The 13,016-nt window shown below is 45.1% G+C and overlaps 1 protein-coding gene across 8 annotated transcripts in view; it reads left to right on the forward strand.

Annotated features, from left to right (window-relative positions):
- Positions 1–13,016, forward strand: part of ATE1 (arginyltransferase 1) — a 121,727-nt gene that overhangs the window by 81,090 nt on the left and 27,621 nt on the right. For all 8 annotated transcript variants that reach the window (XM_090278744.1, XM_090278747.1, XM_090278746.1 and 5 more), the window contains one exon: positions 3,180–3,300. In XM_090278744.1, the coding sequence (XP_090134870.1) occupies positions 3,180–3,300 (121 nt within the window). The remainder of the gene's footprint in view (positions 1–3,179; positions 3,301–13,016) is intronic.

Raw genomic sequence — 13,016 nt, forward strand, 5'->3', positions numbered from 1 at the left:
TGTTCAGAAAGTGATATTGAAGCCGTTTGGTAAACATCTGAAAGAAATTAGGTTGGGTCCTTTCCTTCTGCCTTCCGCCAAAATAAATTCCAGATGGAGCATCAGGGTAAAATTATGGAACTATAGAAGTACTAGGAAAAAGGCATGAAAATGTTTTTATAATATTCAAGTGATAGTGGTCTTTTAAATTATATTGGAAAACCCAGATATCATTTTTAAAAAATGATATATTTTCCCACTTGATTTTGATATGACAAACAGCATGGCATACAGAGTAAAAAGGCATGTAAACTAGGAAAATCCGACATATTTAACGAACTAAGGGTTAATTTCCTTAATGTCTAAAGAGTTCTTAATAAGACCAGAATTCAGTCAGCCAGCACAGTGGGCCGACTTCATAAAAAAGGAAAAACAAATTTCTTTAAATGTATGGAAAGATACATATGCAAATCAAAACTACCATGATGAACTGTCATTTCTCACACTGGCAAAGATCGGAAGTTTTGATAGTACACTGTGCTGGTACACACGTGGGGAAATGAGCACTTGTATATATCACTGCTGATGGAAGTTAAAATGGCGCAGCTCCTGTGAAAATGGGTTTATGGTATAAAACTTAAAACCCAACAATTCCAATTAAAGGGGTTTATCCTAGGCACAATCACAACTGATACACACACACACACACACACGAATATTTATTTTTTTCCCAGATGGTTATACCATTTTAAACCAGCAGTTTCCAAGTTCTGGATAATCCACATCCTTGCCAAAACTTGTTTTAAAGTCTTTTTTATTTTAGCCATTCTAGTGAGTATTCCGTGATATCTTATGGTTTTATTTGCATTTCTGGTAACTGATATTTAACATCTTTTCATGTTCTTATTAGACATATGTGTAACTTTGGCAAAGTGTTTGTCTTTTGCCTTTCTAAAAAAAAATTGCATTGTTCTTATTCTCAGTACAGATCTGTTCTCTGATGCGTGTTTTGTTAAGAGCCTCCCACTCTTTGGCTTCTTGTTTTGCTAATTTTTGAAGTACTGTGTAATTTTGATGCACTCTTAATTCATCCGTTTTTTTCTTCTATGGTTCTTTTTTGTGTACTAAGAAATTCTTGTATGCTTAAGAAAATGTACCCCCCTCCCCCGGAAGTTTTATATCTTCAGCTTTTATATTTAGCTTTATTAACCCCCAGTAGATTTTCAGAATGGTTCATAACCAAAAAGAAAAAATAAAAAACCCCAAAGATTTAGAACCACAGATTTAGACCGCTGTGTAGTTTTTCAGATTTGTTAATAACATGGACAGCTTCACATAACTGTGTCCCTTCGCCCAATAAATCAGTTTCTGAATTAATGGAGAGAGTGCCGTTGCGTTAGAAGAGAGGATGCCAATGGGTCGTCTGACTGTATCACACTCCCTAAGTAAATTGTTAATTTAAATACTCCTCTGTTGTGAATTGTGATAATAGGTGAGTGTGCCGGCCACTTGGAGCCGCCCCGTGTAGATGACCTTTACTGCTCTAGGGCAGGACGGCATCAGCAGTGCAGTAAATGCTCTGGGGAAGTCTGCAGGGGTCTGAGCCCTGGGCTTCATCCTCACCCACTGGCACTCTCCGCCCTCAGGCTCTCCCCTTGCATCTGGAATCAACAGAATCTGATCCAAACTACCTTCCTTTCCGTGTCTGCAGAGCCCCGGGCTTCCCTGTCCCCAGAGGTGCCCCAGGCCAGCGCTGCCTCTCTTCAAGCAGGAATTAACCTGAGCTCGTTTTATGTAGTCTGCGCATGAGATTACAGACTTCTGAATGCTTGGAATTCCGGGGAGAGGTGGCGCCCGTTTTATGTGTGAGGGATGCTTCATAACAGGCGGATGATAGGGGCCTTTCTGCTGGGAAGCTGTTGTAGATAGCAGTGCCGAGCCCTTAGGCAGCAGTATTCTTTGTAATACGTTTTTAAATGAAATAGAGTAGAACAGAAAACAGGAGTACATAACACGGGGTAGCATTCTGTATAGTAAGAGAGCACTCTGTAGTGAAGGGTTTGTTTCTGCTCTTCTATTTGGATATGTTTACCTAGGTTGTAATAATAAAAAGATGGAGAAACACCATCTAGATTTTAGCCTTTATAATGAAGTTTTGAATTAAAATTTAGAGGAAAAACAGTTTAAATTTTAGCTAATTTTGAATTATCTGACATTTTTCATTAAATGTTGTCCTACCACATTACCCTTAGGTGAATGATTTATTTTTCTTTAGCATCTGTTGTATAGTGTTTGTTTCAGATTTGGGGTACATAATTGGGTTATAAATATATAAGTCATTTTTCTAAAATAAAGTATTTCAAGAAACTTGAGAAGTTTATTATCGCAAATGTTTCTCTGAAATTTCTGTAATTCCTTTAGACTTCTGTTTATTTACATTTATTAGTTTAGATTGCTCATGGCGGTATGTTGACAAGATAGTACATTTAAAAAAAATCTGTTTATTGATTTTAGAGAGTGAGAGGAAGGGAGGGAGGGGGAGAGAGAGAAATATCGATTTGCTGTTCTACCCATCTGTGCATTCATTAGTTGATTCTTGCATGTGCCCTGGCTGGGGTTCAAACCCACAACCTTGGCGTATCAGAATGATGCTCTAACCAGCTGAGCTACCCAGCCAGGGCACAAGACAGTACTTTTTAAAATATTAGAATGAAATGAATATTATCAGCTGAGTCTACAAAATTCAAGAATTTGTGACTAAGGATAATGAAATTTTATTTAGGACAATAACTTTATGTCGTATATAAATTATAATGCTCTCATATATAAAAAGCAATTTCACTGTATTATTAACCAGCATTTAAAAAGCCACTTGATTTTGAAATTGAAAATTCTTAGGCATCAGCTCGGCAAGACTCATGCTAATTATTTCTTCCAAAAGATATTAGAAACTCAAATCTTCCAAATCTGCGCAAGCATTCCCAGTGGTCACGTGTGACTTTTGGAAAGTCTTTGAATAAAATGTGCCTCCTTGAGATGGGAGTGCAATTACTGATAGTGTCATTTATATTTACAGTAAAGCTGTTTCTAGTTAACTTCATTTAAATTTGTGATTAAAACCTTCCTGGAACTCTGGGGCCTTGTAACCAGGCAGTTACGGTGTTAGTAATGCCTGTACCTTTGTCCTCCCCTCTCTTCAGGGCCATTATAGGCCTTCTGATTTGCTGTGTCCTGAGACGTATGTTTGGGTGCCCATCGAGCAGTGCCTGCCTGCACTTGAGACCTCCAAGTACTGCCGTTTCAACCAGGACCCAGAAGCAGGTACGTTTGGGACAGAGCCTGGCTGGGGATCACGTGCCTGGGAGTGCGGCTCTGGCTCTTTACAGGGCCCAGGTAGCTTTTCGTACATTGCAGGGTGTACACAAGTGCACGTGTGTGTGTGTGTGTGTGTAAGACAGCAGGATCACATGCACACAAATAGCACTCACAGTTTTGCAAATAAATGCGGAAACCTCATGTGCTTGTGCGGCCTACCGTACAAGCTTCGCTCTTTAGATTAGTTTTTACATCATGCTTTGAGGGCTGGCTTCGTTACCTGTTACTTTTACACCGATCACAGGGCCTAAAAACTGCACTAGATCCCTTAGCCAGTGAGACAGAAATGCTGGCCCGCTGGACTGAATAAAGTCGTGGACTGGTTCTGAGGGGGCGGGCTGGGTAGCAGCCTGTGTGCGTTCTGTGACGATACTTTCTTGACAGCCTCCTTGCAGCTTTGGGGCTCCTCCTTTCCCGTCCCTTCTTCCAACGCCCGCCCCGAAAGCGCCTTCGGATGCTCCGCAGTGGCAGTGTGCGGGGCGCTGATGACACAGCCCTGGGGCCGGGCTTCCCGCGTCAGGCCCGGCCCACCCGCGGCTGGGGACCGTGGCCGCGCCTGGGCTCCTGGCCCGCAGCCTTATGGTCATCGCAGGACCTGCTGCGCCGAGCGGCCGCGGACATTCGGCTAAGAGGGGCGCACGACACCGACCCCGGTGCTGTGGGGCGGGTCAGGCTGGCGCCTCCCACATGTGCGCAGGCCCTCCTCCGCGTGGGTCCGTTTGCGCGACCCCCCTCTCTGAGCAAGTGTGCGGCGCCACTCCCGGCGTGCGGCGGTCCTCCCGCCCCCAGACGCTGCGGCTCTGTCACCCGGGCTGGCCCTGCGCCCTCCGGGCTCCTGTGCTGGGTGCATCCAGGTGCCTGTGTGTGCTCCCCAGAGGGACGTTCCGGGGGCTCCGTGCGCCTCGTCGGTCCTCTCCCCCCGCCGGAGGTGCCCGACGCACACTTCTTAAGAACGCAAACCGTGTTCCACTCGCGCCCACGGCTGAAGTTTGGGAAAAGAGAAGGAAAGAGCTGGAAGGGCCGGGAGAGGGGGCGGGAGTAAGTGGGGCAGTCAAATAAGAAGACAAGGGGCAAAAGCATGCGGTGATTTCATCTGTTCTAAGATGTGCTTTTCCTTCACAAATCGAGGTTTTTTTCTTATAAAACGTGCGTTCACGAGCCATTATATTTTGTTACCTTCCGCTGTTACGAAATCAAGAGTGGGCGCTCACTGCCCGTGAGACCCTCGAGTCTGATGGACAGTGGCCACCCGACTCAGGGCCGGGCACCCGGAGGCTGGCCCCAGGTTTCCCAGATATTTAGGTTTCATAAAACAGCCAGGGCTTTATAGTTCCTGCACCTTAAATTATTAATTAGAATCTCATCGTTTTGTTCTGAGTGAAATTACACCTCTGATCAGACAAACAGGTAAGTTTGGATTCAGGCTCAAAGCTAAAGACAGTGGTATTTTAGAGGAAAGCATATACCTACCTATTCTCTTCTCTCAAAAAAAATATATATATTTTTTAGCTTTTCTCAAGGTCAGGTCAGAGCCAGTCCCTTATGGAGAAAATTGCTGAACATCTTCTTGCATTATTTCGTGTTCACATATAAATAGTTACCTTTGTAAGTTCCTTCCAACTGAATAAATAATAGGGTCTTAAATTGCATGCTGATTCCCACACTTGTGACACCGTCCCACCTTTTGTTTCTCCTCCTTGATCAGTTTTAACAGTTGCTTCTCTTCTTAATGCAATACTTGGGGACCAAAGCAATCACAGGCCCTCCCTGCTGTAGAAAGTTGAAGAGGTGTCTGAATAATTTCCACACACGAAACGGACATCCGAGTAAAGACTCATTCATGTCAACCGGTTTTTAATTCATTTTCCGAAGGAAGGCCTAATGAGCACTTAATGGCAAAGAAAATTAGGTCTCATATCGCCTGGTTTTTGTCAACGATGTACTGTCCCCAGTGAACTTGCTCTGTCCTATAATCTACTAAGTTGCATTTCTGTGGCATTAGCTTTAGCTCTTGATATTCATTGTCTAGAACTCATTTACCAAAATCAGAGGAGTAAACGTCTTTGGAAATAGTGCTTCCAAGTGTTAAGCCAATTCAACAGTAAAATCTAAAGCTCTTACTGACTTCCAGTGACTTACGAATCAGACAGCATGCTGTCTAGCAGATCGAGAGGCGCTCCGAGGTGCCGCACGAAGTGGGAGACGTTTATAGGCAGAGGAGGGCGGGGCAAGGAAGTGTCGCTAGCGGAGAGCTGCTGGTTGGCAGCAAGGCCACTTTCTTTAGGGGATGCCGGGCAGTTGACCTCAGTAGTGCTGAGCAGGTAGTTCTGGGTTGACTGGCGTAAGATGAAAGGCTGAAACTAATTAAGTCCGGTAGCAAGGCTCTGTTTGCTGACATGGGGCTTACTTAGCACAAGGGACGCCGTTTGTGGCCCGTTGTCCCGTTTGTAAGAAGAAAATGAAGATCCTTTTCCATGTGCTGAGTCTTTGGAACTTCCAAGAGGGCACCATACAGTTTTATCAGTACTGAGTCTCACAGTCCAGACGCTGTTGAAATCAGACTCACGGTGTAGCCTGTGGTCTTAGGAAATGAAAGCGCAGCTCCCTGCTGGAACGCACTGAGCGTGCTGTGAGACGCGGTCATCTGGGGTGTCTGTGGCCGTCAGTGAGACACTGCCCTCTTCTCTGGGGCCGGTTTTACTTGTACTTGACCCAACTCTCACTCAGAAAATGCGGAGCTTAATATGGGCAATACTGTTAGTCAGCGGGGTGCTTTCCCCCTAAATCTAATTTTTCTTTCGGTCCAGAGTAAATTACTGCACTGATCACCGCAGCTGTCCGTCAAACAAAGGCTGGCCACAAGGTGCCTCGGCGGCCACTTGGGAGAGACTCCACGTTGTCCCCCACCCTGAGCTGCTGTCAGCCTCTGGAAACCATGTTCTTCCCTCCCCACCCCTCCCCTCACACACGCTTTGGAGGTTTGGATTCTGTGGTTATTTTTCAACTAGGAAGTGCGGGTAACAATAAAAACCTGTTGTATTTACTGCTTTTCAGGCACTGTGGGGGAGGGCCCGACAAACCGCAGTAACTTGTTAAAGTCCAAAGAAATCCTTTTGTTCATAAATAGGTCTTTTGTTTTTCAGTTCAAGACCTCTGCTTACTCTAAAGAAAGGATTTTAAAAGTTTCTCAAATGATTTTTAAGCAAAAGTCTTTTATATTAATACTTGGGTAGGGATAGATTTTAAAATGCATCACAGTTATATCTTACCTTTTTAAAAAATATATTTAAAAAAATATTTTCTGGGAACACTAGTAGAAATTTTGTCTTAATGCATAAAACCACTGCTAAGAAGATTGAAATGACCCATAGTCTCATCATACAAAAATGACTGTTGTTAATGCTTTTATGCTCTTGTTCTGATACTTTTTTCCTGCGTGTATATCTGTGTAATTTTTTAAAAATCCTCATTTGAGGGGGAGGGGAGAAACATTGATGTGAGAGAGAAACACCGATCAGTTGCATCCCGTACATGCCCCGACCAGGGGTTGAACCTGTGCCCCGAGTCTGCGCCCCGACTGGGAATCAGACCTGCAGCGTGTCGGTGCGCGGGACAGCGCTCCAGCCCACGGAGCCACCTGGCCGGGGCTCTGCGTGCGTTCTTTGAAAAGTGAGGCAGGAATCGTGTTTCGTGTTTTTGTGGTTTTTACTTAATACTTCATATTGCTTCTTACTTTTAGTGAGGCAAACACTTTGCTCATTAGTTTAGTCATTCAGCAAACAAATGCCACAGCTTGCGTGATGGCAGTGGCTAGTGTCAGCGTTCTACGAGGGTCATTGAAAGGGTAAACCAGAGGTTTAGAGTTGGTTTGGAAGCCGTGATAAACTATGATTTGATTTGACTCATAATGTTGGACAAATACTGTGTTTATTGTTGATAGTAAAATCTTTTGGATCCAGATTTATAAAAATTAAAACTTTATTGAGCATATGGTATTTCCCAGCACCATTTTGTGTTTTCCCCATGTTGCCTCTGTTTATCCTTAGAACATAATTGAGTGTTTCGTCATTGACCCTTCAGTTATTATTTATTGCAAAAATGACAGCTAATATTTGTTTTTAATCAGATTTAAGATAATTTTTAACTCAAATATTGCTCTGTAAGTACTTATTTTTAGTATTTATTACAAAGGAGCTGATTAGAATGACTTTTAATATTAATGCATTTGACCACAGGTTAGTCTAGATTTCACTCTCTACTTAATACATATTTTAAAATGTTTGCAAGAAATTTTCTAATTTGTCTCTAATGTAACTAAGTTATAAATTATTATTAAGGATATTGAATTTAAATTTATTACAGAAATAGCAGTACGTAATTTTGGATTAGTGCTTTATGCATTTACCCAAGTTAGAGGGTTTCTAGGACATAGTCGTTGCTGAAGATCTAAACTCGTAGAAACTGCTTTTTCCTGGTTAGATCCTGGGACCCTCCTGGGACCCCATCTGTGTCACCCTGTCTTCTTTCATTTGTCTCTGTTCTTCTCTGTTTACCCCGTCCTTCCTTTTCTTCCTGCCCTGGTTCCCGGGCACGTTTCCCACACTCCGGTTCCCGTTGCGCGCGCCCGCAGGAGAGCCAGGTCCCACTCTGACCGTGCCTTCGGGGGAGGTAACGGCTCAGGAGGGCCCCGTCCGGGGTTTGCGCGCCTGCTTTCTCCGAGCCTGGTGCTGCCTCGTGTGTGCAGTGCTTGGGCCCCCTCCCAAGGGCCGGCCTCAGCCAGAGAGAGTCATGTCACCCCTGGGAAGCAAGAGGCTACATTTACCAGAACTTCCTTGGGCCCCTAAAACCGTGCTGCAGTGTGGGTAGTTTTTAACAATCTGCATTTGAGGGTGACCTACCTACCTGATGCTGCAAAATAAATGATTTCGATTGTTGAGTGCTTAATAAACACATATTTCCGCTTCCACGAGCCAGCTGGAGATGGTACCATTGTGCCCTACTACAGGTCATGAAGGAAACAGGCCTCAAAGGCAGGAAGTTGTTGGAAATCTGGCTCATACAGTTGGTGAATGTGAAGCTTGTTTAGACAGGGGCAATGTGGAAAGTTACAGTCTGTCTACTTAAAAACACCGCTTTATTATATTAGCGCCGGCGTTCCCTGGTTAGCTCTTTTCAGATGCACTCTTCTCTGCTTCAGATGTTCGTGTAGTGTTAATCCGACTTGTGCTTTAAAAGTGAGAAGCTGGATTTCCCTGGTTTGCATGATGTTTAATGACAGCGAGCCTTCCCTACAATATTTGTGCATAAGACGAAGTATTAGAACCTTTTGTTATTTGCATTTCCTATTAAAAATGTGAAACAAATTATTAAGGTGGACTTTCTAACAGTTATCAAGGACTAGTCTTATTCTTAAAGAATATTTTAAAGCTAGTATTGCAGAAAAACTTTTAAATACTGTTTTTCAAATTTTTACTAGGTAGTCTTTGCCCAGTAAGCCGGGCATGAGCAGTAAGCCAGTGACTGAGACCTGTTAGAGCCCTGGCCAGAGGCAGATGAAATGCCTCCCGAAGGGTTTGGAAAGCGGACTTGAGATTTTTATTTAGCAATTAAAGGAATATTTCTCTAATCGCTCTTTTTTATGGAAGAGTAACCATTTTTAAATAATTTATTTTATAATCGCTCAGTTTTAAATTTAATTAATCACTTAGTAATAAATAATAAAAGTCATTCCAGAAGGCCCCAAAATACGATGCTACAGAACATGCCTGTAAATGCTAGTCTTGCCTCATCCTGACTTTTGGTATCTTACGGAGCTGCTCTGTTTGCAGGAGAACTGATGCTTTTTAAATATGATGGAGTTGTCCAAAATATCAGTTAAAGAATAAAAATAAAACCAATACTTGCCGTTTAAGTACTGACCAAAGTATAATATTTTATTGAATATGATACATTGTCAATTTTAAGTCCTATACTTTATGTCCCACTAGGAAAGAAAAAAAGTATTGCCAGTTAGACTGCGTCTCTTATCAGATGCATCTGGGTTTCAGAAATATGAAGATGGTTAAAAAGTCACATCTTAAAATAGAGAAAACGGGGTTCGGTCTGCTGCCCCTTATCTGGCAAAGCTGTAGTGTTAGAGACTAGTTTTTGTGTCAGGGATCTTTTTGGCATCTTAATTCCAGGCTCCAAATGCATTGTAGGCGGAGCTTGTGCTTATGTATCGGTTGGGAGGCATTGATTTCAGGCGCTTTTCAATAAGAATAAGATTGCTATCATTGATTGATAATACTAGTGGACTTCTTTTAATATTCTCATCTAGATACTTAAACCTTTTGTGAGACACAGAACTACTTTACAAGGACATTTTATTGTAATGCAAGTAAAACCCTTTTACTACCCCCAAAAGCATAGAAATTCTGTAAGCATTGATGATCTCTGTGCATTCTGGTTTTCAACAAATTTTTTAAATTTGAAAACTTTCTCTGATGTTGGAAGGCAACAATGAAAGTAGATAATTGTAAAACTTTGCCTGGCCAGTAAATTCAGTGATTTCTGTCAATTGATGACATGATTATAGATTAAATACATAAAGAAGGGGCAAAGATGGTATCTCAGGTTGTTAGCAAGCTTGTCATCAGCCCTAAAATAGTCTGTAATTGATTGAAGATGTGAATTATCAGTAAACATTCTTGGTTTAACTTGCGGCTGTGCAGTAATAGAACATGGATCATTAGCTTAATTGAGAAACATACTTAAAGCGAAAAATTAAAATTAAAAAAATGATTCTAGAATGCCCCAAGACTGCCAAATAGGATTTCGGTTGCCTTCATTTAGAAACAACAGCAAAGGTGTTGTTTTATTCCCAATCTTCCCATTCCTCAGCGGGGAAAGACGCGCTCTGTCCTTGGTGAGACAGGCTCAGCGTCGTGATGCCCACGAGCGGCATCTCCCTTGTCTCGTGGTTTTGAATCCGCAGCCAAGACTCTCGCTGCCCTTGAAGACCTGGTTGCTGAGAACCTCCGTCAGCTCCTTCAAAGGGAGACGAGCTTTGGCTGGACCGGCCGTGCCTCCTTGGGCGGCGCTCGGCGCGCGCTCGTGGGGTGGCCCTGACTGGCACTCCCGGCGAGACGCTCAGCACCCGTGCCTGACGCGGGCCACCCATGCTGCCGGTGGCTCGCTGGGCGTGGGGGAGGGAGGCAGGCGGGCCCCGCCAGGGCTGTAGAGACGGGTGCCCGTTCTCCTTGGCGGCCACCCCTGCCAGGTTTTATGGCAACAGAACGGCTCTCCTTGTGGGTCCTATTCTCCTTTGTCCCCCAGAGCCCTGCACCGAATCCTGTCTTTGGAACTTCAGGGAGACCTCACCTGGCTGCAGGGCCAGGGCTGCACCCCTTAGTGCCTAAGGCCAAGGACAGCTGCCATTCATTATGGGAGCATCCAGAGTGGTTATGGACCAGTTGCTATGCTATTCAATTTAACTCTAGTAACTATTTGGGAGCGGTAGTATTGAGACAGGTTCAATAATCTCAAGTCTCTTAAACAAGTCACGCCCACCTGCAGTATGAAAATGGAGTCTCTGCATTTCTCTGCAAGGTTTTTTTAAACTTTAGGTTTTCTTTTGTGGATGTTAATATTTGGTCTCTGCAGAAAAATAAGCATGCGATACAATATGAGGGTGTGAGAAGGTCGGTTTGTTTTATGAGCGCTCTTTTATGCGATGTTAGCAAAATGTTTTTCATGTCAGCATGGAACCTGGGGTAGAATTCCTGTTCTGGTAAGAGATGTATTTTCCTAGCTGCCATTCACTTTAAATAGACATCATTTAGGGGAGACTTGACTTGTTCATGCTCCTCTGGCGTCTTCACTGATAACAACATGAAATTTGCCTGAAAACCGGAGGGATGTGCCGACTATAGGGAAAGAATGAAAGTTACCCGCTTTATTAAGCCCCGTCAGAATGAGAAAACAAGAGCAAAAGTTTGAGCACTTGTCATGCTAAAGAGGCGCTTCGCTGGGTTTCTTTTCCAGAAGCAGATTCCAAAGTGGGGGCTCGCATTCATTCACGCAGTTTACTTGGGACCCGGCCTCAGGGAGCAGGGTGTAGGGGCTGGGGATCGTGAACAGCGAAGGAGGAAGAGGCGGTGTGAGGACGTGTTACTGTGGCGTCCCCCCACGTCACGGACCAGAGCCCAGTGTGAGGACGTGTTACTGTGGCGTCCCCCCACGTCACGGACCAGAGCCCAGTGTGAGGACGTGTTGCTGTGGCGTCCCCCCACGTCACGGGCCGGAGCCCAGTGTGAGGACGTGTTGCTGTGGCGTCCCCCCACGTCACGGGCCAGAGCCCAGTGTGAGGACGTGTTGCTGTGGCGTCCCCCCACGTCACGGGCCGGAGCCCAGTGTGAGGACATGTTACTGTGGCGTCCCTCCACATCACGGGCCAGAGTCCAGTGTGAGGACGTGTTGCTGTGGCGTCCCCCCACGTCACGGCCGGAGCCCAGTCCTGTTAGAAACCTTGGAGTGTGTGTGTCAGAGATGGCTGCCTGAGGGACCGAAGGAAGACGTCCGTGCCCACCGGCCTTCCCCACTGGCTGGTGAGTGTCTGTCTCCGTGGGGGCCGCGGCCTCTGCACTGTGAGTTTGTACGTGTGCAGGTGCAGAGCAGGCCCCTCAGGCCCAGCAGGTGCTGCGTGTGACGGGCAGGATGCCGGAGGGACCTTGTCTGCCCGTCCTTCACGGAACTGTGCACCACCGTCGTGTCATGAGTCAGGGGTGAAGCCGAGGGGACGAGGTGTCTAGTGGAGAAGAACAGAACGAGGTGGCGTGTCCCTGGTGTCAGCTGACCGTGTCATTTGCATCTGGGCAGATAGAGCAAGGACTCCAGGCATGAGAAAGTAGTGGACTCAGGCTAGCTAATCTGATACAGTCCAGGAGGCAACCAAGGATTAGGAACATACGTTTGAAAGTTATTACGCCTTAAGATGGGGGAGCAGGTTCCTCGCCCAGCCCTCAGGGAGCTTAGCAGGGGACGCACAGTTACCCCATAATTTTAGTCGAGTGTGGTAAGTAGCGTCGTGGGGAGAACAGAAGGTGCAGTTAGGGCCACCTAGGAGGACCCTGCACCCAGACGCAAATGGGGTGTAAGAGGAGAGGGCAGGGAACACTTCTGGGATGAGGTATGTATGCGTATAGATGACATTGGGACCACAGTCCCATGAAATATGGTTTGTCCTCCTGAGAGGTGATGCGCCCCGTTTTCTTAGCCAGTCACTCAAAAAAAAAAAGTCAGAGTTACTTTATTTTATTTTATTTATCTGTTTTTAGAGAGAGGGGAAAGGAGAAAGAGAGGGAGAGAAACATCACCGTGTGGTTGCCTCTCACGCATCCCCCACTGGGGACCTGGCATGCAACCGAGTCATGTGCCCTGACTGGGAATCGAACCAGGGACACTTGGCTCACAGGCCGACGCTCAATCCACTGAGCCACAGCAGCCAGGGATGACAGTCTTGACCCACTAAGTTGATGTTACAACCCACTAAAGGATCACAGCCTGCCGTATTTAAAGATACTGGTTTATCTCCACTTTTAAAGATTTATATTAGGTTTTCAGATTTGTGGGCCTGTAGGTATTAACTATTGAATGCTAAGTTTTTGGTGCCGTGAGTGTGA

Source organism: Furipterus horrens, unplaced genomic scaffold, assembly GCF_987537825.1.
Source record: "Furipterus horrens unplaced genomic scaffold, mFurHor1.1.pri manual_scaffold_5, whole genome shotgun sequence".
In the NCBI taxonomy this organism is placed as follows: Eukaryota; Metazoa; Chordata; class Mammalia; order Chiroptera; family Furipteridae; genus Furipterus; species Furipterus horrens.